This window comes from Hyperolius riggenbachi, chromosome 9 (genome assembly GCF_040937935.1).
Source record: "Hyperolius riggenbachi isolate aHypRig1 chromosome 9, aHypRig1.pri, whole genome shotgun sequence".
Taxonomy (NCBI): domain Eukaryota; kingdom Metazoa; phylum Chordata; class Amphibia; order Anura; family Hyperoliidae; genus Hyperolius; species Hyperolius riggenbachi.
In genome coordinates this window covers 270,650,826-270,674,958 of record NC_090654.1, presented here as the reverse complement: position 1 = coordinate 270,674,958, position 24,133 = coordinate 270,650,826, and the positions used below count along the sequence as shown (strand labels likewise).

The following is a 24,133-nucleotide window of genomic DNA, read 5'->3' as shown; positions in this document are numbered from 1 at the left end:
CGTCCGTCATACTGAGTCCGCCCCCTCCCCGCCCACCCGCATTAGACATTGATAGAGGAGAGCGGACGTTCCGTCTGACTCCGCCCATATAGGAAGCAAGCGGCGGAGCCAATCACTGCGTTTGCACCGCCCAGTCACCTCATGACCCAGCGGCCTGAGAGACTCTATAGGCTGCGTCACATTGGGGATTTCACGTCTTCTCGCTGTTTGGCTGAACGGCTTGGACTTCAACAAAATGGCAGCCAATGCTGCAAGCGCAGGGGAACCATAGTGGGATTTGTGAGTCTAGAGTTTCCTAGTGTGGGCGGAAGTTGTATTTTAGGAACCCATCCTCTTGCTCATTGATTGTGGTTGTTCTGTTCTATCCTTTTCTATTGATTGCTGAATCTTGTCGGTTACAGATCGGCCTGTGTGTGTGCCATGGCCTCATGAGGCAGCTGCGTCTTGTCTGGGCTGTGCTCTGCGATAGGCTGTGTATGGGAAGACATGTGCCCGGTGCTCTGCTCCAGCTCCTGGCTCTGCCAGTCTGATATCACCTCTGTGCTGTGTGTGGCAGCTGCCGCCACCCAGGAGGCCCCGTCCAGGTGAGATCTCTTCATTCCTCTGTGCTCTACCACTGCCCTTCCAAGCAGGGGAGGACTGGGACCTTTTAGCCTGGGGGGAACACACAACCCCGAGGCCTTTTTACGGCAGCCCCAGCCTAATCGCTCACCCATTCACTTTCATTAAAATTGCGGTAAAAATCGCCACAATCACGATTTTAATAAAAGTGAATGGGAGCGCTGATCAATCACAAGCGCTCAGAAAAGCACTTATAGTGTGCATATCTTATTGTGTGCAAATGTATATAGTATATATACTTATAGTGTGCATATCTTATTGTGTGCAAATGTATCAATGACAATTAGTTCAGTGCGCTAATTACCCTTTAAAGGACAACTGACGTGAGAAGAATATGTAGGCTGCCATATTTGTTTCCTTTTATAAAATACCAGTTGCCTGGCAGTCTTGCTGATATATTGGCTGCAGCAGCATCTGAATAACACCAGAAACAAGCATGCAGCTAATCTTGTCAGATCTGACAATAATGTCAGAAACACCTGATCTGCTGCATGCTTGTTCAGGGTCTATGGCTAAAAGTATTAGAGGCAGAAGATTAGCAGGGCAGCCAGGCAACTGGTATTACTTAAAAGGAAATAAATATGGCAGCCTCTATATACCTCTCACTTCAGTTATCCTTTAATAGTTCCCATCTGGCTGCTAGCAGTGCTGCCAGGATGAATAAGCTGGTGCATGGTGGTTGTGTGCACCTGTGTAGAGGTACATTGGCTTATGCACATGCACATGGCCACTGGAGATATTGCACAGAGGCAGCTGTTCTAGCCAGCTCCTGGAAAAGCAGCGCTGAAATAGTTGTTTCTTGCAATGGCAGTGACCAATAAGCAATTGGGCAGCACAGTGAAATGGTGTTTAGGTCTCTTGACTTGCAGCGCTGGGTGCCCAGTTCAAATCCCAGCCAGGGCACTATTTGCATGGAGGTGGAATGTCCTGCCTGTGTCTGCATGGGTTTCCTCTGGGCACTCCGGTGTCTTCCTACACCCCAAAAGCCTACAGATAAGTTAATTGTCATCCCCCAAATTGGCCTTAGACTACGATACATGCCCTACAGGATACATACATAAACATATGACTATGGTAAGAATTAGATTGTGAGCTCCTGTGAGGGGTACTTACAGGAAACCTGAAACGAGAAGCGTCTCAGGTTTCATACTTACCCGAGGCTTCCTTAATAAAGGAATCATCAGCCAAACAAGATAAAAGCCGGTTTGCTTACCTAGGGCTTTCTCCAGCCCCTTGCAGCTGACATGTCCCACGCCACAGCTCTGCTCTCAGCCGCCAGCCCGGGGTCCCCGTGCGGTGTCTAGCCAGGCCGTCCTCTACTGCTCCTGCACCGCTGTCAATCAAGGCCATGTTTTCTGTGGCTTACTGCGCAGGCGGGCCTGCGGCTGTGAATGGAGCGATCAGTGTGGGACCGTCAACTGCAAGGGGCTGGAGAAAGCCCAAGGTAAGTAAATTGGCTTTCATCTTGTTTGGCTGATGATTCCTTTAAGCCCCCTTTAGGCTGCTCATCCCTCGCCGTTTCCCCAGGTGGCTCCGGTCCCCAGCCAGAAAGCCTGAGCCACTTGTGCTTCATCGTGCATGCGTGTCCCGACCAGGTGCGCTCCCCTTTTGTGCTCCCGTCCCTGGGAGCGTTCTGCGCCTGCGCAGTAGTACTGTGCAAGTGCTGAACGCTCCTCACCACGGAAGCGAGACAGGGGAAACGTAGTCGGCCATGCGTGACAAAGCATGACTCCAGGCTTTTGTGCTGAATTGCAAGTGACAGGAGCCACCCGGGGAGACGCGAGGGACGAGCAGCCTAAAGGGGGCTTAAAGAAGCCCAGGTAAGTATGGTACCTGAGACGCTTCTCGTCTAAGGTACACTTTAACTGACAAGACTATATACTATGTAGAGCACTGTGGAAGACGTTGGCGCTATGTAAACACTAATTAATAACGCTATCAAAATAAATGCAATACATTTGACCCCTCCATCCCCAGCAATACTTTGTTTATTGGTCCCCATAGTAGTGGTCTGCGCCATTGAACATTTACAGACCCCCCCCTTCGCAGTTTCTTGATTGATCTAGTCTAGCCCCTACCACACATACCCCTCATAACAAGCAGCGGTTAGCTGGGCAGTGCAGCTCTCAGTATGGCACACGTGCTCTCACCTGTGTGAAGTTCCTCCTCCCAACTCTCCACAGATGCACGATCGAGCAGCACCCTTGTCATCTCCATGGCAGCTTCTGTGGGCGGGGCCGCCAGCATCACAGTCGGCTGCATAAATTCGCTCCGAGTCCAGTGGGTGTCTGGGTGAGGAGGACAACGAGCCGCCCGCGTTAACAAGTTCTCGTGCGGCAGGGGGGCGGGAACTGGGAGTGTGACGATCAGAGCAGCCTCATATTTTCTTTTAGCCAGTGGCTGCATGAAAGAAGTGGGGACGCGCAGCAGCCAGGAGCTAGTGCTGCCGATAGTAATCACCGTCGGCAAGCACTGCAGCAGCGCACCACGGAACCAATCACTCTTGACTAAAACTGATACTGGACCAGGCTGACTTCTTCATCTGGCAGCCGCGGCCCATAATACAAGGGGCAGGAGGCAGCCCGGGGGGAGATTGCCCCCCGTCCCCCCGGGCCAGTCCGCCCCTGCTTCCAAGGCATACCTTTGAAACAGCCGCCGGGAGATTTGGGTGCAGGATAAAGCCGATATGCGGCTTACCCTGCTCCTGCACAAGTCCTGGCAACGCTGATTACTATTTCCCTGTCCGGGTCGCCGTGTATGGTAGGGAATGATGTAATTTGGCTACCAGCTATTGCAGGCGGCCGATTTACAGTGTTTTAAAAGTAATTAGAGCTCCGTCTTTTGATGGCTCCCAACTGACTCCCTGAGCGTCGCTATAGCTGTAATTCCTATTATAAAGCACACAAAAAGAGCGCTGTGCACCTTCTTCCTGCATGTTTTTATTCCATTTCTCAGCCAACAGCCAGCATCAATGACATTGAAAAACAGAACTGTCAAACCTGGATCGATGGGGGTGCCGAGGTGAGCGGGGAAGAGGTGACCAGGGGATGTATGGACGGCACTACAGCCGTTTCACGCCAGAGCTGGCCCCAATAGGAAGGTTGTGCTGGGGAATGCAGGTCGTTGTGGTTAGCTATTAAGTTCCGTCTGTCAAGTCATTGGCTGCTGATGCTTGGATTTAATGTAGGCATCAGGAATGGCTTAATGTCAAGTCATTGGCTGCTGATGCTTGGATTTAATGTAGGCATCAGGAATGGCTTAATGTCAAGTCATTGGCTGCTGATGCTTGGATTTAATGTAGGCATCAGGAATGGCTTAATGTCAGGCAAGGGGTTCTGGCACTGGTCCAGTTGCGTGGACCCACGGCAGCTACCTGCTTGCGGCCAGCAATTTGTATGAAATAGGGGACCCAGCAGGAAACCGTATCCATGCCACCAACCAGTTGCCCGAAGTGGGATTCTGACTAAAGGTACCATACATAACTTGGTGTTTAATCAAGCTATTAAAGATGGGGGGAATGGGCAGTCGGCTCTTGCACAGTCCAGCCGCATGCTCCCCCACCGTGCTCCTGGTGCATGCGCAGTACTCCCCAGACTGAAGTTATCAGCCAAAAAAGCTCAAATGAGCTTTACTGACCTGGGGCTCTCTCCAGCCCGTTGCATGGGCCGCGGCGAACTGCGCAGGCCGTGGCCGTGATGGACAGCGGCGCTTCGTGCAGCCGCAGTAAGGCCGCCCCCGCGGTAGGCCTGAATAACAAGCGGCGAGGCCGGGACATCGGCGGGGAGCAGAGCGGTCGGCGTGGGACAGTCGGTTGCAAGGGGCTGGAGAGAGCCCCAGGCAAGTAAAGCTCATTTGAGCTTTTTGGGCTGATAACTCCTTTTAACAAGTGAATAGCGAAAGATCCAGGTGGTGCAGGTGGAAGCAGGACAGCGAGGGAGTGAGTGGACTGGAGGAAGCACCAGGTATGTTTTGTTTTTTTTCATAACCCTCCCTTCTCAGGTACACTTTAAGCAATTTTGTTTATTGGGTGATCAACTACAGTGTGGTTAATCCAAAGTTGATTGACTAGTGGCCCACACACTACCAGTGAGATCCTGGCAATTCTCCATTTATCGAGCTGAATAATGTTGTACTTCCATGCTGTCAAACAAAAAATCAATTGTGTGCTGATCGAAATCATGTGAACATTGGCCAATTCCTTAACGATCGACTAATATTTTCCATCTCCCTGGATTGAGTAAATTGACTGATTCTACCAGATATCAGCCAATTTCCTTTGATCAAGCAGAATTGATTCTCCTTGAATCCGATAAAATTATCAAATTGAGCAGTCAATCGTACAGAAAAAATTAAGTAATGTATGGGCACCTTAACTGTCCAATATAGTGTGGCCCCCTGAGTAGCTGTCCAATATAGTGACTAGCTGTGTAATGCTAGGCATACACTGATCCAATTATGCGCCGGATCGAGCCACTGGCTCGATGCCGGCGCATCCCCGTTCGTCCGCGCAGATTGACTCCCGCTTGTCCCCGCCGACGCTCCTTATCAGCCGCTCGATTCCCCGCTATTGTCCGCCGGCGGGGATCGAGCGGGGAATCTATCCGGCAGGTCGTCGGATATTATCAATCGAGCCATCTGCGGCTCGATTGATAAGGAACACAAACTCAGCGTATGCCTAGCATAATAGAGTAGAGGTGTATGAATTAGAACAGTAAGACTAATGCTGGGCATACATGGAGTTTTTGTTCCTTATCAATCGAGCTGCAGATGGAGCGGGAATCTATCCGCGCGGACGAGCGGGGATATCTGGCTGTTTGCCTGTAGTTTTGAGGTATTCGTCATGTAAACTTCCTAAGCTGATGGGTGTGACACTATAGTGGTTGATGCTTTGTGTTTATCTTTCAGAGATCAGTGTGTTGTGTTGGAGCTGCCGTCCCCCAGCAGTGATGGGATTCCCTGCACTCTATCGCTATGCTGTGCCGCACAGGAAACGCATCACATACAGGAAGTCAGCCTGTGCAGTGAAGCCAGAACTATAGAGGTGTACAGCACTTCTCAGGATGGGCAGGAGGAGGAGTACCTGGGCACATGCCGCGGAGTCAGAGTTTGCAGCTTTGCAGGTGGCGGAGAGGATGGCGCTGTTACCTTGTACAAAGCCCAGCTGACGTTGGAGTTTCCTGTGTCCTCGTGTAATGTGAAGGTACAATCAGTCTGCCTATATAAACACAAGGGGACCTGTGCTGGGATGGTTTCTGTTACACGAATAATCTGCAGACACATGCTTGCAGCTGTCGCACATTCGTGCCAGCAGCTGTGCTCTGCAGCAGTGCAGCATGCCCACTGAATAGAAGGAGGCAGAGACTGCTTTTCCAGCCAAATCAATATGCTGCTGTATGGAACAACATATCTTTAGCTGCCCCACTCTCCATGTCAGCGAGAGTCCTGGGGTGATGGAGATACCAATGTAACAGCACAGAGCGGCTCGATGCCAACAGGTTTTAAAGTGGACCTGAACTCTTGCACAGGAAAGAAGGAAAAGATGGAAATATGCACTCTGTATGTATTTAGAGAGTTTAACCTGTTTAATCCCCCCTCATCTGTGACTAATCACAATTTGTAATTTGATCTCTCCACTGTGTCACCTGACTGCCACGGCAGATAAGCTCATTTGAAAGCACAGGATGTAAACAATATGTCTGCTTCCATTAAAGCAGGAAGTAGGCACATTGCAGATAGACTATAACAAATAAATGTTTTTCTTTAAAGGTTATTATGCTGTTACTTATCTTTTAGAGCAGAGAGGAAGCTCCTGAGTTCAGGTCCACTTTAACCTCTTGAGGACTGCAGGGCTAAACCCCCCTAGTGACCAGGCCATTTTTTAGTAAAATTGGCCACTGCAGCTTTAAGGGCCCTTTCACACCAGAGGGCTTTTTCGGCGTTTTAACGCCACGGCCGAAGTTGGCGTTTTCCTAGGTAAAAGAAAGTCCATAGACTTTCATTTTACCATTCACACTAAACGCCGCGTTTTGGAGCGTTGCGTTTCAACGCTCCCAGGCGCTTTTTCTGGGCCTACCGCGGCGTTTCTCATTACAATTGATTGTAATGTATAGGCGTTAAAGGGAAGGTTCAGGGAGGGTGGGTAAAAAATCAAAATCAATTTCCACTTACCTGGGGCTTCCTCCAGCCCGTGGCAGGCAGGAGGTGCCCTCGCCGCCGCTCCGCAGGCTCCCGGTGGTCTCCGGTGGCGCGCCCGACCTGGCCAGGCCGGCTGCCAGGTCGGGCTCTTCTGCGCTCCAAGTCCTGGTACTTCTGCGTCCCACGCCGGCGCTCTGACGTCATCGGACGTCCTCCGGGCTCTACTGCGCATTCTGCGCATGCGCAGTAGAGCCCGGAGGACGTCCGATGACGTCAGAGCGCCGGCGTGGGACGCAGAAGTACCAGGACTTGGAGCGCAGAAGAGCCCGACCTGGCAGCCGGCCTGGCCAGGTCGGGCGCGCCACCGGAGACCACCGGGAGCCTGCGGAGCGGCGGCGAGGGCACCTCCTGCCTGCCACGGGCTGGAGGAAGCCCCAGGTAAGTGGAAATTGATTTTGATTTTTTACCCACCCTCCCTGAACCTTCCCTTTAAAACGCCTTGAAAACGCCTGCAGCCAAAACGCAGCGTTTTAGCCTTGCACCGCTGCCTGTAGTGTGAAAGAGCCCTAAGGCCAAGCTGCAGGGCCGCACAACACAGCACACAAGTGATCCCCCCCCCCCTTTTCTCCCCACCTCTGTTGGTGGGGTCTGATCGCTCCCCCCATGTGTTTTTTTTTTTTTTTTTATTGTTATAAATATTATTGTTGCAGCTTTAAAAAAAAAACTGTTCCTTTAAATCCCTCCCCCTCCCTCCCCACAGCCAGCCAATTACGGCGATCGGCAGTCATAGGCTTCTGCCTATGAGAGCCGATCGCTCTCTTGTCCCCCAGCCAATCGCAGCGCTGTACATAGAAATCGACGGCGATCACGCTGTCTAACAGTCTCCCGAGCGGCAATAGCCGCTCGGAGACTTAAGGCAGGGCGGAGCTCCGCCCCCCAAGCAGGAGATGCGCTCCTGGGGCTGCCGCCGGCGTGACGGCCATCGGCGTGACGCGGCCGGAAAGAGGTTAAAGGACACCTGAAATGAAAGGGATATGGAGGCTGCTATATTTATTTCCTTTGAAGTGATACCAGTTGCCTTTCTGTCCTGTTGTTCTTCTGCCTCTAATACTTTTAGCCATAGCCCCTGAACAAGCATGCAGCAGATCAGGTGTTTCTGACATTATTGTCAGATCTGACAAGATGGGCTGCATGCTTGTTTATGGCATGGTTCAGAAACTACTGCAGCCAAATAGATCAACAGGGCTGCCAGGCAACTGGTATTGATTAAGAGGAAATAAATATGGCAGCCTCCATATACTTCTCGCTTAAGGTTCCCTTTAACACAACAAACCCTACTCACAGGGTCATAGCCAGTCCACACATTGCACTTATGAGTAGGGATGGTCAATCAGATGCAAATAATTCCGAGTTGATGCAGGATTATGCAAATGTATGCAGTTTGAAAATGGACCAATCAAATTTAACCTCAGCAGGTTAATTTTCAAGCTGCATCAATTGCATACAAAATTTGCATAATGCTGCCTCAACTTCATATTATTTGCCCCTCATTGACCGGGATGTGATAGTTATGAGGCCAGAACAGAACTCTTGGTACTGTAGTAACCATTAGTCCGGTTGATTTTGGTGCTTGAGCCCTCTGTGCAGAACAAAGCATTCAATATCAACGAAAACCCACCCCCACCCCCAGACTTTCTAACTCATTTTCACACTAATCACATTTTTTTTTCTTTGATTTGTGCTTTGATTTGTCCCCTCTCTGGAGTATTTGGTGTATGATAACCGCCTGCATTTCTGTAAGGGGGACAGGTGCACAGCAAAGGCTTTATTCATATAGAAATAATCTGCTAATATAATTGTTTTCTCTGGGCAGCTTCTATCACTTGGAGGAAGAACCCGGGTCCTCATCGGTGGGATCTCTGTGCAAGTGAAATCTGTCCCCGAGAGATGTCCCCAGATGTCACCATCTTTACTGGGGCCGTCCATTGACCTGGAGCGTGTACAGCACATCATGGACAGCATGGGCGGGAAAGTGTCACCGGGGGCAGAGCAACTGATGAGCCTGGTGCGAGCGCAGCAGCAGGTGAGCGTGTGCAGCACAGCATGGGCGGGAAAGTGTCACCGGGGGCGGAGCAACTCATGAGCCTGGTGCGAGCGCAGCAGCAGGAGAGCGTGTGCAGCACAGCATGGGCGGGAAAGTGTTTTTCTTGCCTAGTAAATATCAGATCTGTGTGTAGTGTTTCTAGGGAAGGTCAGTGAGATGCCTAAAGTTTTGAGTTGATGCAAATGTTATTCGTATGCAACTTGGAAATGCTTCTGCATTTGACCTATTTCCAAGCTGCACAGAATTATTAGCATCTTAATGACCGTCTTTATTAATTTCGAAGAGATAAACTGTACACACACATACTCAATAGAACTGAATGAATGATATGAAACCTTTTTACAGTAATTTATAGATTACTAGCTGATTGCCCGGCGTTGCCCGGGTATGTATTTGGCTGGTGTTGGCTCTGCATACTTTTTCTAACCCTAACACACAATTACTTATTGACCAAGTTTGTGAGCTTTGCTGTCTTTGGTATCAATAATTTGCATTGAAATGAAAAAATCAGATTGGCTGTTTGTGGCTCCACACCCTTTTCTGAATTTGAACCCCAGTCACCCAATAACCAACTGTACCAGGTTTGAGGCCTGTGCCATTAACAGTTCAAGAATGGTAGCAATCAAATATTCCCCTTGAAAAGCAATAGGTGGAGCCTACTTTTGTAGGCTCCACCCACTTTTCTGAATATTAATCCCAGTCACCCAGTGACCAACTGTGCAAAGTTTAAAAACCCTGCCATTAACAATGTAAGAATGGCTGCAGTTTACATTTTCCCAGTGAAATTTGTATTTGTCTCCACCCACTGATGACCCGGCGTTGCCCGGGTATGTATTTGACTGGTGTGGGCTCCGCCCACTTTCTAACCCTAATGCACAAACACTCAATGACTAAGTTTGTGAGATTTGGGGTCCTTGGCATCAATAATTTGTATATTCACATAGAAATTAAACAAATCAGATAGGCCGTTTGTGGCTCCGCCCCTCTCCAGCATTTGAACCCCAGTCACCCAATGACCAACTGTAGCAGGTTTGAGGCATCTGCTATTAACAGTGTAAAAATGGCAGCAATTTAAATATTCCACTTGAAAATCAACAGGTGAATTTTGATTGGCTATTGTAGGCTCCACCCACTTCCCTGAATATTAATCTCAGTCACTCAGTGACCATCTGGGCAAAGTTTGTGAACCCTGCCATAAACAGTGTAAGAAGGGCTGCAGTTTACACTTTCCCAGTGAAATTTGTTTTTGGCTCCGCCCACTTTTTGTAACCTGGACACAAAGTCACTACTCAATGACCAAGTTTGTGAGCTCTGGGGTCCTTGGCATCAATAATTTGTATTTTCCCATGAAATGAAACAAATCTGATTGACTGTTTGTGGCTCTGTCCCCTTTTCTGAATTTGAACCCCGGTGACCCAATGACCAACTGTACCAGGTTTGAGGCTTGTGCAAGAATGGCAGCAATTTTAATATTCTCCTTGAAAAGTGACATGTGATTTTTGATTGCCATTTTTAGGCTCCTCCCACCTTTCTGAATATTAATCCCAGTCACCCAGTAACCAGCTATGCTAAGTTTAAGAACCCTGCCATTAACAGTGAAGAAGGGCTGCAGTTTACGATTTCCCAGAAAAATCTGTTTTTAACTCCACCCACTTTTTGTAACCTGGACACACAGTCACTACTCAATGACCAAGTTTGTGAGCTTTTGGGTTCGTGGCATCAAAATTGTGCTAATGGAAGCAGTTTATCCAGCAAAGAAATCTGGCTGTTTTTGGCTCCGCACCTTTACTGAATTTGAACATTTTTGCATTTTACCATTGAAATTAAACAAATCTAATTGGCTGTTTTTGGCCTGATACCTTCAGAATTTAAACCCCAGTCTCCCAGTGACTGACTGTAGCAGATTTTAGGCCTCTGCCATTAAGAGTGCATGAATGGCAGCAATGTAAATATTCCCCTTAAAAGAAAATAAAAAGGTGAATTTTGATTGGCTGCTGTAGGCTCCACCCACTTTTCTGAATATTAGTCCCAGTCACCCAGTGGCCAACTGTGTCACGTTTGAGAACCCTGCCAATAACAGAATGGCTGAAATCAATGTAACAAATCTGATTGGCTGTTTGTGGCTCCACCCCTTTAGTGAATTTGGACCCTAGTCACTAAATGACTCACTGTATCAGGTTTGAGGCCTCTGCCACTAACAGTGTGAGAATGGTAGCAATGGGAATATTCCCCTTGAAAATCAATAGGTACATTTTGATTGGCTGTTGTAGGCTCCACCCACATTTCTCAATATTCATTCCAGTCACCCAGTGGCCAATTGTGTAAAGTTTGGGAACCCTGCCATGTTAAAAATGTAGTTGTTGGCACCGCCCACTTTTTCTAACCTTGACATACAGTCACTCAGTTATCAAGTTTATCGGCTTTGGGGTCCTTGGTATCAATACTTTGTATATTCCCATTGAAAAATAAACAAATCTGGCTGTTTGTGGCTCCGCCCCCTTTCCGAAATTGGACCCCAGTCACCCAGCGACCAACTGTACCAGGTTTGAGGAATCTGCTTTTCACAGTGTAAGAGAATGGTAGCAGATGAAATATTCCCTTTGAAAATCAAAAGGTGAATTTTTATTGGCTGTTGTAGGCTCCACCCACCGTCCAAAATATTAATCTCAGTCACCCTGTGACCAACTGTGCAAAGTTTGAGAACCCTGCCATTAACGGTGTAAAAATGGCTGCAGTTTATATTTTCCCAATAAAAGTTTTTTTTGGCTCCGCCCACTTTTGTAACCTTGACACACAGTCACTCAATGACCAAGTTTGTGAGCTTTCAGGTTCCTGGCATAAAAAATATGTGAATGGAAGCAGTTTATTCACCAAGGAAATCTGATTGGCTGTATGTGGCCCCGCCCCTTTAGTGAATTTTGACCCCAGTCACCCAATGACCGACTGTAGCAGGTTTGAAGCCTCTGCCATTAAAAGTGTAAGAATAGCAGCAGTTTAAATATTCCCCTTGAAAATCAATAGGTGAATTTTGATTGGCTGTTGTAGGCTCCACCCATTTTCTTGAATCGTAATCGTATTCACCCAGTGACCAAGTGTACCAAGTTTGAGAACCCTGCGATTAACAGTCTAAGAATGGCTGCAGTTTACAATTTCCCATTTAAATGAATGGCTGAAATTTGATTGGCAGTTTTATGCTCCGCCCACTTTTTTTGGGTTTGTAACCTCGGTCGCCAAGTGACCAACTGTGCCATGTGTGGGGACTCTGGTTTGATTACTGTGATGGTGGCCACTAATGATCCAATCTTTTTCATCCAATCTTACCAAATATATGTAGTATAAGGGTAAATTGAGTAAATACATTGAATGGATAATTTAGGCAGTTCCCTTATATTACATAGAAATGGTAAGATTGGATGAAAAAGGTTGGATCATTAGTGGCCACCTTGAGAATGGCAGCCTTTTACATTTTTTCCATTGACTTGAATGGGTGAAATCTGATTTGCTGTTTGTAGCTCCGCCCACGTGTGCAGGGGGGCCGCGAGACCCCCAGAACATATCATCCCAGGTAGTAAGGGATCTGTGTACCAAGTTTCGTTCAAATCGGTCAAGCCGTTTTCGCGTGATCGCGGCACATACATACATACATACACACACATACACACATCCGATTTTATATATATATATATATATATATATATATATATATATATATATATAGATTTAGTCAATGTTTGCCCATTGTAAAATCTTTCCTCTCCCCAATTTACAATGTGAAATGTATCAGTGATGCTGGCATCTTTACTGCTGGCAGTGTGCATCACTGTGGGATCTCCCCCTCCCCCCCCCTGCAATGAGCAGGAACATCAATCTCCCAGAATGCTCAGAGGTAGAATGTGATGACATCATAGTCACAGGTCGGGGTTACATGCCAATATACAGCAGTATATAGATATAGGAAGTGTTTCTGATGCTGAAACCAGGATAATTACCATAAAAAAATAGGTATCTTGAAGAATCGTTTGTTCAGCTACAGGTGCTCTTAAACCAGAAATGTGGCACTGTAGGCAGCCTGTTGGGATAGTGCAATGCATTGAGAGGCAGTGAACAGGAGTTGTATGGGCAGTCCATTTGCGTGTTGTAGTATTTTACGTTATTACCCATCATGCATAGTGTGAATGAGGCTTATATTATGCAGAGAGCAGCACGGGTCATGTTATTTATGACCATCTCCTGAAAATCAGGGGCCTAACTATAAATCTTGGGGCCCCCCAGCAGAACTTTGATGGAGCCCCCAATGTTCCTTTCCCTTGCCTCCCCTTGTGACCCTCACAGCCCTGGCATCCATCTCAGAAGGGTTATAAAACAAGTGTGGCCTTCATGATTGTCACACCCAAAACAAGTGTAGCCACAAATCACATGATCTGAAGGATGGACCCCTTTATTGGAGGGAAGTAGTAGTTGGGGCCCCCCTGTGGTTGCAGAAGCTGCTCCCCGGTAGTTACAGTCCTGCTGAGAATCTGGATTCCCCAGTTGTAGTGCCAGTCCTATTACTACAGTGCAGAGTTTGAGTATGCTGTGAAGCCTAGCTTGTGTGTATCCATGTGATCTAACATTACCCACAATTCTCCATTTCTTGCCCGTAGAATCAGGCCCCATTTGGTGCCCACTTACTGCAGCTGTTTGGTGGCTTCCAGCGCGACCGAGGTCCGAAGAAGGACGACCCCAAGATGGAAACTTCCCCGGCCAATAAGACTCCCGACGCTGATCCTGAAGCTGGGCGGAGTCTGGGATCTGCATACCCAGCCTCCTCCCAACAAGCGTCCGCCATTGATGTCAAGTCTGTGATGTCATCATTCCTGCAAAACCAAATGGGGCAAACGGGTAACCCTGAATCCATCCTGCCTCTTCTACAGAACCTGCATGTGCAGAAGAGTCCTAATGGGCAGAGCAGGGGGGAGTCCTGTGTCATGCCGAGGTGAGTTATTGCAAAAATAACTTAAAGCAGCAGGAGCAGCCATACTATCCCAGGAAAACACATACACATATAACATATGTATTATACTCTCAATGTTTTGATTTCAGTGAATTTTTATACAGTAAATGAAGAGAAAACTGTTCCAGGCATTTTCCATCTTTACTGCTTCTGGCTGAAGCCAATCTGATGCCATTTCCTCCCTTACTTTTTTCCCCCTCTAATGCCTGAAAAGGTGTATTCCTTGCCAGCCTTCCTCCCCACTAAGCTCTGTAGAAAGTGCATCCATATCTAGCTTGCTTTTGTAAACAAATGTGAGTACAGCATAGATGGTATTTCAGCAGCTTCTGCAGAGGGGGGAGGTGTATTTCCCTGTTAGCCTTGTGTCACACTGAACTGCTCTCAGCCAATCAGTGAGGAGCAGCGATGTAGGAGGGGAGATGACAAGCTTCCCTCTCCCCAGCAATGTACCAGAATAGAGCCAGGCTGACTGAGATAAGATTCATTACAGCAGACACATTTATGATTATATTGGAATGCTTGCAATGCAGGGTCAGGATGTAGACTACATAATAAACACAGAAAAAGGAGTCTGAAGTGAGAGGAATACAGAGACTAACTTTTTTTTTTAATTCTCTAATAAACAATACCAGTTGCCTGACCTCTGTGCTGATGCCCCGCCTCTAAGGACCTTTTCACACTGCCCTCATTGTGTGGCAGCACAATGGACAATATTATCGCATTGAAATGTGCTGCAATGTTATGCATGTTCAGAAGCATGCTGCTAGATAAATGATGTGTTTATAGTAGCAGTGAAGCATACTTTCATTTTTACTGCATGGCTCACTGGATAGTCGCACTGCAACGCTACATACCATTTATTCGGCTATATTATGCTGCAGTGTCATCGCAACATGCTCAGTGTGAAAGGGCTCTAATACTACAAGTCACTGGCCCAGGAGCATGCAGATCAGACGGTGCGACTCCACTGGCTGCATGCTTGTCCAGGGCTGTGACTCAAACACAGCCCAACAGACTTCTGGGTAAGTAACCCCTTGTCTCCCATGCTCACTCCTGCCTTAAAGCGACTCACAAAATGTTCAGCCTTATTTCTTCTATCCTATAAGTTCCTATACCTGTTCTAATGTGCTCTGTCTAACTGTAGCCTTTCCTAGTTGCACAGTGGCTGTATTATCTCTGTTATATGATCTAATCTTCTCTCTTCTGTTGGCTCTGTCAGCTGAGGCTGGAATGTGTGGAATGTGCTGCACTGCTTGTCATTGGCAGAAGCTATACACACCCTCTCCACACTCTGAGTCACAGTCTGAGCCTATCACAAGCTGGTTAGTTTGTTTGTAAACACTGCCTAAAACTCTCAATTACAAGCCAGGATTGCAGCAGGGAGTGGCAGAAACCGCACAGAGGGGCCCAGGAGAACATAATGAATAGAATGGTATGCTTTTTATTGTAAGAATTTTACAGTACAGATTCTCTTTAATTAAGCCTCATTACTATTTCAAAGTCAAGTGGCTTTAAACTCGAAAGCCCATCCCTGGATGCTAATCAACCTAGAAAAACGGGGAGCAGGCATATACCGTCACCTGTCCTGATGCCCACCGTTCTCCCCTCTCTGCCCCCGCATTACCTAAAATGTCCCTCCGGTAGCCTCTTATGGGTCGCCGGAGTCGGGCACTACTGCGCAGGCACTGGTCAGGCTGTGTGCGTCCTACAGCCTGTGGCCAGGAGTGCACTGCGCATGCATATGGTGTCACGACACATAAGAGGCTGCCGGAGGGGCATTTGGGTAGACTGCGGGGGCAGAAAGGAGAACGGGGGGAGCAGTGGGCATCAGGACAGGTGGCAGTATACGCCTGCTCCCCTTAATTCTCTAGGTTGATTCACATCTGTTATTTACTGTTTTCAGTGACTTTTGTTGCAAAACACAATAACTAATATATAACATTCAAGGGTTTATTTTATTTTTTTACATTTTAACTTTTAACAAGAACAGATTAATATTATGAATGTGCAATATACCAGGGAGTAATAGGACTCCTCCCCCTTCTTCTTTGCAGAGAAGAGAAGCTGGATCCGGTCCTGGAGAAGCTGCTCTCGGCCACAATGCAGCGCTTGGAGAGGAACCTCATGGATCACATCGATCACAAGATGAAATGTTTGCAGGAACATCTGGACTCCAGAATAAACCACCTATTGCTTATAATAGAGAGTGGGAAGTCTCCTCCGTCTTCTGTAACTACTACAGAGAAACTTCTGAATGGTCACGCTGGTCACACTGATGAAGAAGAGGACTATGACTGTGACACCATCGCAGTGCACTGATTGGTACAGGGTGTGTCCAAGCTCCGCCTGCTGCTGTGGTTGGCCTCATTATATGTAGTGCGATGCACCAGGATCATCAGGTGTTTATACTGAGGAACACATTTATTCATGGTCACAAAGAAACGTTGCATTGCATTATGAACTTGTGTCTTCTACCAATGGCTGCTTAAGTTGGGACATCACTCCGGTTACACTCTGTTCTGCTGAACCAGCCAGCAGCCATTTTGTTTCACAGGAATCCATGTTTGATCAGTTCCCAACTACTCAGCACAGCCGTGTGCGATAAAAAGCTGCACAACGCGAACATCTAGAGACTGTTGGTTTTTAAACTTGTTGAATGGTTTTAAGAAAATGGTTGCATTTTATTTAGTAAGACCATACCTCATTTAATGGGATGTCTTTGTAGTACCATTATTCTTCTTTGAAAGACAGTAATGTATAAAAGGATGTTATTTGCTAAAGTTGAGCAGATGCAGGCGCTAGTGAGTTTGGCTCATTTCCAAGCTGAATGCAACACATTTGAACTAAGATTGGAAATTTAGTGCCTCACTGATCATCTTTAGTCTGATATGACCTCCCAGGCAAATGGCTCATGAACTACTGAAGTACAGTATTGGGAATTGTCTCCAACCTCAGATGATTTGTAATTCTGTCCAGCCACACAGCTTTCGTAGATCTGCGCTCTCTACTTTCTCCCCTCAGCAGTTGAATTCTGTGGAAAAGGCAAAGCCCCGCCCCTCAGCAGCTCATTAATGATGTCATCATTCTGCTTCCCTTTCAATTAAAGGGGAACTGAAGAGGTATACAGAGGCTGCCATATTTATTTCCTTTTAATCAATACCAGTTGCCTGGCAGCCCTGCTGGTCTATTTCTCTGCAGTAGTATCTGAATAACACCAGAAAGAAGCATGCAGCTAGTCTTGTCAGATCTGACTTTAAAGTCTGAAACACCTGATCTGCTGCATGCTTGTTCAGGGGCTATGGCTAAAAGTATTAAAGGCAGATGATCAGCAGGGCTGCCAGGCAACTGGTATTGCTTAAAAGGAAATAAACATGGCAGCCTCCATATAGCTCTCTTCAGTTCCCCTTTAAAGAAAACCTGTAAGATTCTAAGATAAAAAAAAAAGTGACTTACGGTACTAACTTAAAGGGATACTGTAGGGGGGTCGGGGGAAAATGAGTTGAAGTTACCTGGGGCTTCTAATGGTCCCCCGCAGACATCCTGTGCCCGCGCAGCCACTCACCGATGCTCCGGCCCCGCCTCCAGTTCACTTCTGGAATTTCAGACTTTAAAGTCAGAAAACCACTGCGCCTGCATTGCCGTGTCCTCGCTCCCGCTGATGGCACCAGGAGCATACTGCGCAGACCAAAGACCATACTGGACTTGTGCAATACACTCCTGGTGACATCAGCGGGAGCGAGGACACGGCAATGCAGGCACAGTGGTTTTCTGACTTTAAAGTCAGAAATTCCAGAAGTGAACTGGAGGCGGGGCCGGAGCATCGGTGAGTGGCTGCGCGGGCACAGGATGTCTGTGGGGGGCCATTAGAAGCCCCAGGTAACTTCTACTCATTTTCCCCCGACCCCCCCCTACAGTATCCCTTTAAGTGGAGGGAAGCCTTAGGAAGGTGCTGGCGGGGACCCTCTTCTTGTTTGCGGCTGCAATCCCCTCCATGGCTTTACTGCGCATGAGCTAGTATGGCTGTGTCTGTTCAGAAGCATGAAGCCTCTGTGGATGAGTGGCTTCCTTCTACTGCGCAGGCGCGGCGGTACTTGAACATGCGCAGTACTGCTGCACTTGTACACAGAGGAAAGCGCAGCAAAGAGCACGTTTCGCTCTTGTCGGATTTGTTCAGAGGGACCCCACAAGGCAACCATGGGCTTGCGGTTGGATCTGGAAGCCCCTGATCATCCAGAGGCTTTTATACACGTAGGTAAGTATATAAGTTTTTTGGGGGAGGAGGGTAAAATCTCACAGTTTTGTGGGATGGTAAGGGCAAAAAAAAATAAAAATCCTTCCCTTGGTTTACGGAAGCTTCTTTTGCTACAGAACGTCAAGTAACACGCTGTCAGGACATGCCAGCGTATTACACACGGACCGCCAGCATGTAATACGCTGGCATGTCCTGACAGTGTGTCACGTGACGGCTTGTATCTATGGAGACGCGACACTGGAATCGGCGATTAGGTGAATTTTAACCCTTATCAGCCCTGGCGATTCTGCAGGGAGGAAGAGAGGAATCCTACAGCAAATAGGGCCCCTTCGGCTTTGTGCTAGTGAGCTGTCGTGAGCTACCTGTGCAGTGCGGCTAAGCTCTGTCGGTGGGCTTTGGGGAGTCCCAGCACTGTAATAGCGAGATGGGGGAATTCTCTGGAATATCTAGAGCAGTGATCTGCAAACTTGGCTCTCCAGCTGTTAAGGAACTACAAGTCCCACAATGCATTTGCCTTTATGACTCCTGTAATGCTTTGTGGGACTTGTAGTTCCTTAGCAGCTGGAGAGTCGAGTTTGCAGATCACTGATCTAGAGGCTTCCCTCTACTGATGCACATATTCACTGCAGGTGTCCTTTAAGCTCACACTGTTAGATTGGCAGCATGATATGATGTACTGGGTAAGCCCTCCCTCTTCCAGCCTGAGGCTGCAGCTTTGCATGAACAAGATGTACAGATGGGCTGGATGCTTTTACTGGATGTGTCTATAAAATGTATTTAACAATTCTTTTGTTTCTGTATTCATTGTTAACCGTTCTTATCTGCCCGGCGACAGGGCATCAGGTGTCATCATGCTTTGGTGACATGATGATGACTTGACGTCTGACGCAGGAAGCCCAGGAGGCGTCATGGAAGGTGATCGCGCTGGTAATATTCATTCTTCTTCCATTTGGCTGCACTGAGCGTCACCAGCTCCCTAGCGGTTATGTCCTTCTGCCTGCACCCCGCTTCTTCTACTTGCCGATCTGTGCCCAGGGCAGTCGCCCTTCCCACACTGCCCAAGAAACAGCCCTGCCTGCAGCACACAGTGATGATGCAGTGGTGTGCAGTGCTCTGTGCGGCTCAGACTGTCTCTCCAACATGCAGACATAGCAGCTATGGGGTACAGCGGCGCGTAGTGAATCCTGCTGAGCCGCAACCCGGGAACTTGCCAGCCCAGCAGGGGGCGGGACAGAGGGGCCACAAAGGGGCAGTCCTGCAGGGTTTAGCAAGATTGAGCCCTATGCTTGAGTGTGCAGCTTGTTAAAAAGCCACTAGATGGCGCTGTTTGGCTGCTGGCATTGTTTATAGGGTGACAAGTTGCAGACAAACACATGGTGGAGCTTATGCCATCAGGGTGACTTGTAGAGCAAAGCATGATTAGGTGAGGTATATTGCATCATTTGGCCAGTGCTTTCAGCAAAGTCCTTTGCTTTTTTAGTTGCAGGTATGCAGAGAGTAAAAATCTTGGAATCTGGGTCTTCAAGTGGGCGACCCTCCTCAGGATTGCCTAGAAATGGGTAGCAGACTAGTTAGTAGCAGGCCTGCCATCAGGAAGCATACCTCCCAAAAAGGGACACTTATACCAAACCCCTGATCACGCCCCCATCACACCCCTAGTCACGCATACCATAAAGATTTAATAAGAAAAATATGTTGTTTTATCATTCAAACCACACTGGTCCTTTCTATCCTGGCTCATTTTCCTTCATATTAACATCTTAAAATTTGTAATATATCAATTTAAAGGATGGGAATAAAGAGGGACAGGGCTCCCAAAGAGGGACTGTCCCTCCAAAAAAGAGACAGTTGGGAGCTATGAAGGTACAGGAAGTACTGCAGCATTGGTTTCTAGGTCAGGGCGGAGCAAACATTGGGCATGCTGTGGACCGGCCACATTCCTACATTTTCTTCCCTCCTCTTCTGTCCGGCCACAAGGCGTCACGTGACTAGCCGTGAGGACGCGCCAACATAGGAGATTTTGTGTGATCGAGGATGCGTGCGGCCAGGGCCATAGGCTGGCCAGTTGTTGAAGAACGAAACTGCCATGGCGGGGGACCGGAGGATTGTTGATTGATGGTGCGGGCACAGGTCAGATGCAGGGGGCTGGTAGAAGCCCCAGGTAAGTTAAACCTTTTTTTTTAAATCGGTTTAGGTTCATTTTAAGCTGTGTGGAACTCAGTCGAGGCGGCTGTCCTGGGCTGTCTCGGGAGGGAATGGAGCTTGTGTACATACGCCCCCTGAGGTTGTATAAGCAGACCAACAGAGCCGGGACAAGGTCCTCCAGCACCCAAGGCTGAGGCACCAATTTTTTCAGACAGCTGATGATATTTTGCACGACAAGCGATCGCTTCTGCAATCTCGCAACCTGGGTACGTCAATTAAACGAGTAACATTTTGCAATGTGCGGCAATTAGAGCCGTCACGGCGGATCGGATCTGTAAGATCTCCAACGACTCCTAGGCAAAGTGCTGCGGTCGTTGACCTCTCATTTGCACCCATCTTGTGCCATCAAGTGTTACCGCAGGTAGGAAGATGGATCGCGGAATGCTGGTTTTTTGGGTAGCGTCCCTGTGAGGTTTCCTGGTCCATTTTCCGGCATCTTCAGGTGAGACACTGAAGCGAAAAAAAATATGATATAATGAATTGTTGGAGAAAGGATCCGCAAACCAGACTTGTTTCAGTGAAAAAATGTCCGTTCTTTATTAGAAATATCCACATGACGGAAAAATGTGCAATAAAATCACAGGATCGACTGACGCGTATCGGGCTTACAATCTGCCATTAGTCATAGTCAAAGTGAACCTGTCAAGAGAGCGACTTATAAATGGCTGTGAGGGATGACTCCACCCCTCTCAAGCCAACAGCCAGGTCCTTGAAGAGAGACATTACATACAGATAATAAAAACAAACTTGCAATTTATAAAATATTACAAAAATGTATAAAAAGGTAAGAGTAATGTAAAAAGAGATAAACACTGGAACTACAATGCTGGAACTACTGGAATTATGGAAAAATATCAAAAGTATCAAAAAGAGAAAGCAGATATAGAGACAAAGGGGTACTATGTCAGTCAATAATCATAAACTAAATTCAAATCCCACTTTTTGTTCAAACCTAGAGGTGTACGAGTACCTAACCTATGAATCCAGTAAGCCTCTCGTTTTAACAGGAGTCTCTGGATGTCACCTCCTCTAATGGGACAGGTGACTCGTTCCACTCCCTGGAAGCTAAACGATTTTAGGTTACCTTTGTGTACAGTTTCAAAGTGTTTAGAGACTGCTGATTTTTGGAATGTATTCCAATGTGTACCACAGTAGTGCTCAGCTATTCGTGCTCTGAGGTTGCGAGTGGTGCAACCCACATATTGAATCTTGCACTCTGGAGTGCAAGATTCAATATGTGGGTTGCACCACTCGCAACCTCAGAGCACGAATAGCTGAGCACTACTGTGGTACACATTGGAATACATTCCAAAAATCAGCAGTCTCTAAACACTTTGAAACTGTACACAAAGGTAACCTAAAATCGTTTAGCTTCCAGGGAGTGGAACGAGTCACCTGTCCCATTAGAGGAGGTGACATCCAGAGACTCCTGTTAAAACGAGAGGCTTACTGGATTCATAGGTTAGGTACTCGTACACCTCTAGGTTTGAACAAAAAGTGGGATTTGAATTTAGTTTATGATTATTGACTGACATAGTACCCCTTTGTCTCTATATCTGCTTTCTCTTTTTGATACTTTTGATATTTTTCCATAATTCCAGTAGTTCCAGCATTGTAGTTCCAGTGTTTATCTCTTTTTACATTACTCTTACCTTTTTATACATTTTTGTAATATTTTATAAATTGCAAGTTTGTTTTTATTATCTGTATGTAATGTCTCTCTTCAAGGACCTGGCTGTTGGCTTGAGAGGGGTGGAGTCATCCCTCACAGCCATTTATAAGTCGCTCTCTTGACAGGTTCACTTTGACTATGACTAATGGCAGATTGTAAGCCCGATACGCGTCAGTCGATCCTGTGATTTTATTGCACATTTTTCTGTAATGTGGATATTTCTAATAAAGAACGGACATTTTTTCACTGAACCAAGTCTGGTTTGTGGATCCTTTCTCCAATATTTGTGCTAAAGGACTGGCTCTCTAGATCCTGCACCGACTGGTATGTGTTGCCATGGGGGTAGAACGTTCATGAACTTGTCTCATATAATGAATTGGTTGTGTACCATGAATAATTACTAGAAGATTAGCAGCAAAGAAAATATTCTCATATGTTTATTTTCAGGTATACAGTGTTTTTTCTAACATTGCATCATTCTGTAATATGTGCAGTTTACACAACATTCAGCATTCAAAATGATTCTTTCAGAGCAGTCTATGAACTAATAACCTCTCCTCTGGCAGAGAAAAAGAAAATTATTCATTAACACTTGAGATAATAAAAGTCAGAAGACAGCCCTCTCCAGGACTAGGCTTTTTTGCATAGAGATAACAACTGGAGTTTCTTAACTCTTCCTTTATTGGAAACAATTAGACTCATGTATCTGATCTTAATGTTTTATTTCTTATCTGTACTACACATACAAATCATAATATCATAATTTCTTTTTAGCTTCAGTGTCTCTTTAAAGGGAAACAAGAAGAATAGGGTGATTGGTAACACCTCCTGGTGCGATCAGGCCCCTATAATAGAAAGCTCAAAGCGCCCCTTCTTTCTATGTCTTTAAAGGGATGATCCACGGAAAATAAAAAAAAAAATTACTAATCCACTTACCTGGGGCTTCCTCCAGCCCGTGGCAGGCAGGACGTGCCCTCGACGCCACTCCGGAGGCTCCCGGTCTTCTCCGGTGGCTCACCCGACCTGGCCAGGCCGGCTTCCTGGTTGGGCTTCTCCTTCTCCAACGTGCGTCTTACGCGGTCGTGCTGTCATCGGATGTCCTACGGACTGTACTGCGCAGGCGCAGAACTATTGTGCCTACGCAGTACAGCCTGGAGGACATCCAATCAGCGCGACCACGTGAGATGCATGTTGTAGCGCACAAGAGCCCGACCTGGAAGCCGGCCTGTCCAGTGGCCAGGTCAGGTGAGCCACCGGAGAAGACCGGGAGCCTCCGGAGCGGCGTTGAGGGCAAGTCCTGCCTGCCACGGGCTGGAGGAAGCCCCAGGTAAATGGATTAGTATTTTTTTTTCTCCATGAACCCCCCCCCTTTAAAGGGCAACTGAAGTGAGACACATATGGAGGCTGCCATATTTATTTCCTTTTAAACAATGCCAGTTGCCTGGCAGCCCTGCTGATCTATTTGGCTGCAGTAGTGTCTGAATAACACCAGAAAAAAAGCATGCAGCTAATCTTGTCAGATCTGACAATAATGTCAGAAACATCTGATCTGCTGCATGCTTGTTCAGGGTCTATGGCTAAAAGTATTAAGGCTCATACACACATCAGACCATAGTCTTTGGAAAATGAAAGATCACAGACCAATGTTACCCCCTTCCATGTAGTATGTGAGCCATACTCTACACAGTCTGTTCTATGGAGCTGAACTTCCCATCAGACAGAAATCTTTGCAAAATGCTGCACACAAAGATGCTGTAGACATTCAAAAGATCAGTATCTGCAAAAGATCTGTTCCTGCCCAAGATCCGTTCCTGCAAAATGCATTCATAGTCTATGATATCTGCAGATCCTCATACACACCTTGTTTAACAGACATTCATCTGCAGATCAGATCCACCAGGATGGATTTTCAGATCTGCAGATGATTGTCTGATCTGCAGATGAATGTCAGTTAAACAAGGTGTGTATGAGGATCTGCAGATCTCATAGACTATGAATGCAATTTGCAGGAACGGATCTTTGGCAGGAACAGATCTTTTGCAGATACTGATCTTTTGTGTCTGTACAGCATCTGTGTGTGCAGCATCTTGCAAAGATTTTTTTTCTGATGGGGAGTTCAGCTCCATAGAAAAGACTGTGTAGGTATGGCTC

At 47.1% G+C, this 24,133-nt stretch overlaps 1 protein-coding gene across 1 annotated transcript; it reads left to right on the top strand.

Annotated features, from left to right (window-relative positions):
• The first annotated feature begins 95 nt into the window (after nt 1–95).
• On the top strand, nt 96–16,524 carry C9H10orf88 (chromosome 9 C10orf88 homolog). The gene is made up of 6 exons (XM_068252246.1): nt 96–279; nt 402–584; nt 5,527–5,821; nt 8,630–8,839; nt 13,504–13,835; nt 15,908–16,524. Exons 2-6 carry the CDS (start codon nt 487–489, stop codon nt 16,170–16,172), a joined length of 1,200 nt encoding a protein of 399 aa, XP_068108347.1. The 5' UTR covers nt 96–279; nt 402–486; the 3' UTR covers nt 16,173–16,524.
• Nucleotides 16,525–24,133: the final 7,609 nt, after the last annotated feature.

Bases quoted from the DNA above. Each gene is read 5' to 3' on its own strand.
- C9H10orf88 (XM_068252246.1), top strand. From the start codon at position 487: ATGTGCCCGGTGCTCTGCTCCAGCTCCTGGCTCTGCCAGTCTGATATC. The intron at 8,840-13,503 runs GTGAGCGTGTGC...TCTTGCCCGTAG, and splicing joins TGGTGCGAGCGCAGCAGCAG to AATCAGGCCCCATTTGGTGC. The intron at 13,836-15,907 runs GTGAGTTATTGC...TCTTCTTTGCAG, and splicing joins GAGTCCTGTGTCATGCCGAG to AGAAGAGAAGCTGGATCCGG.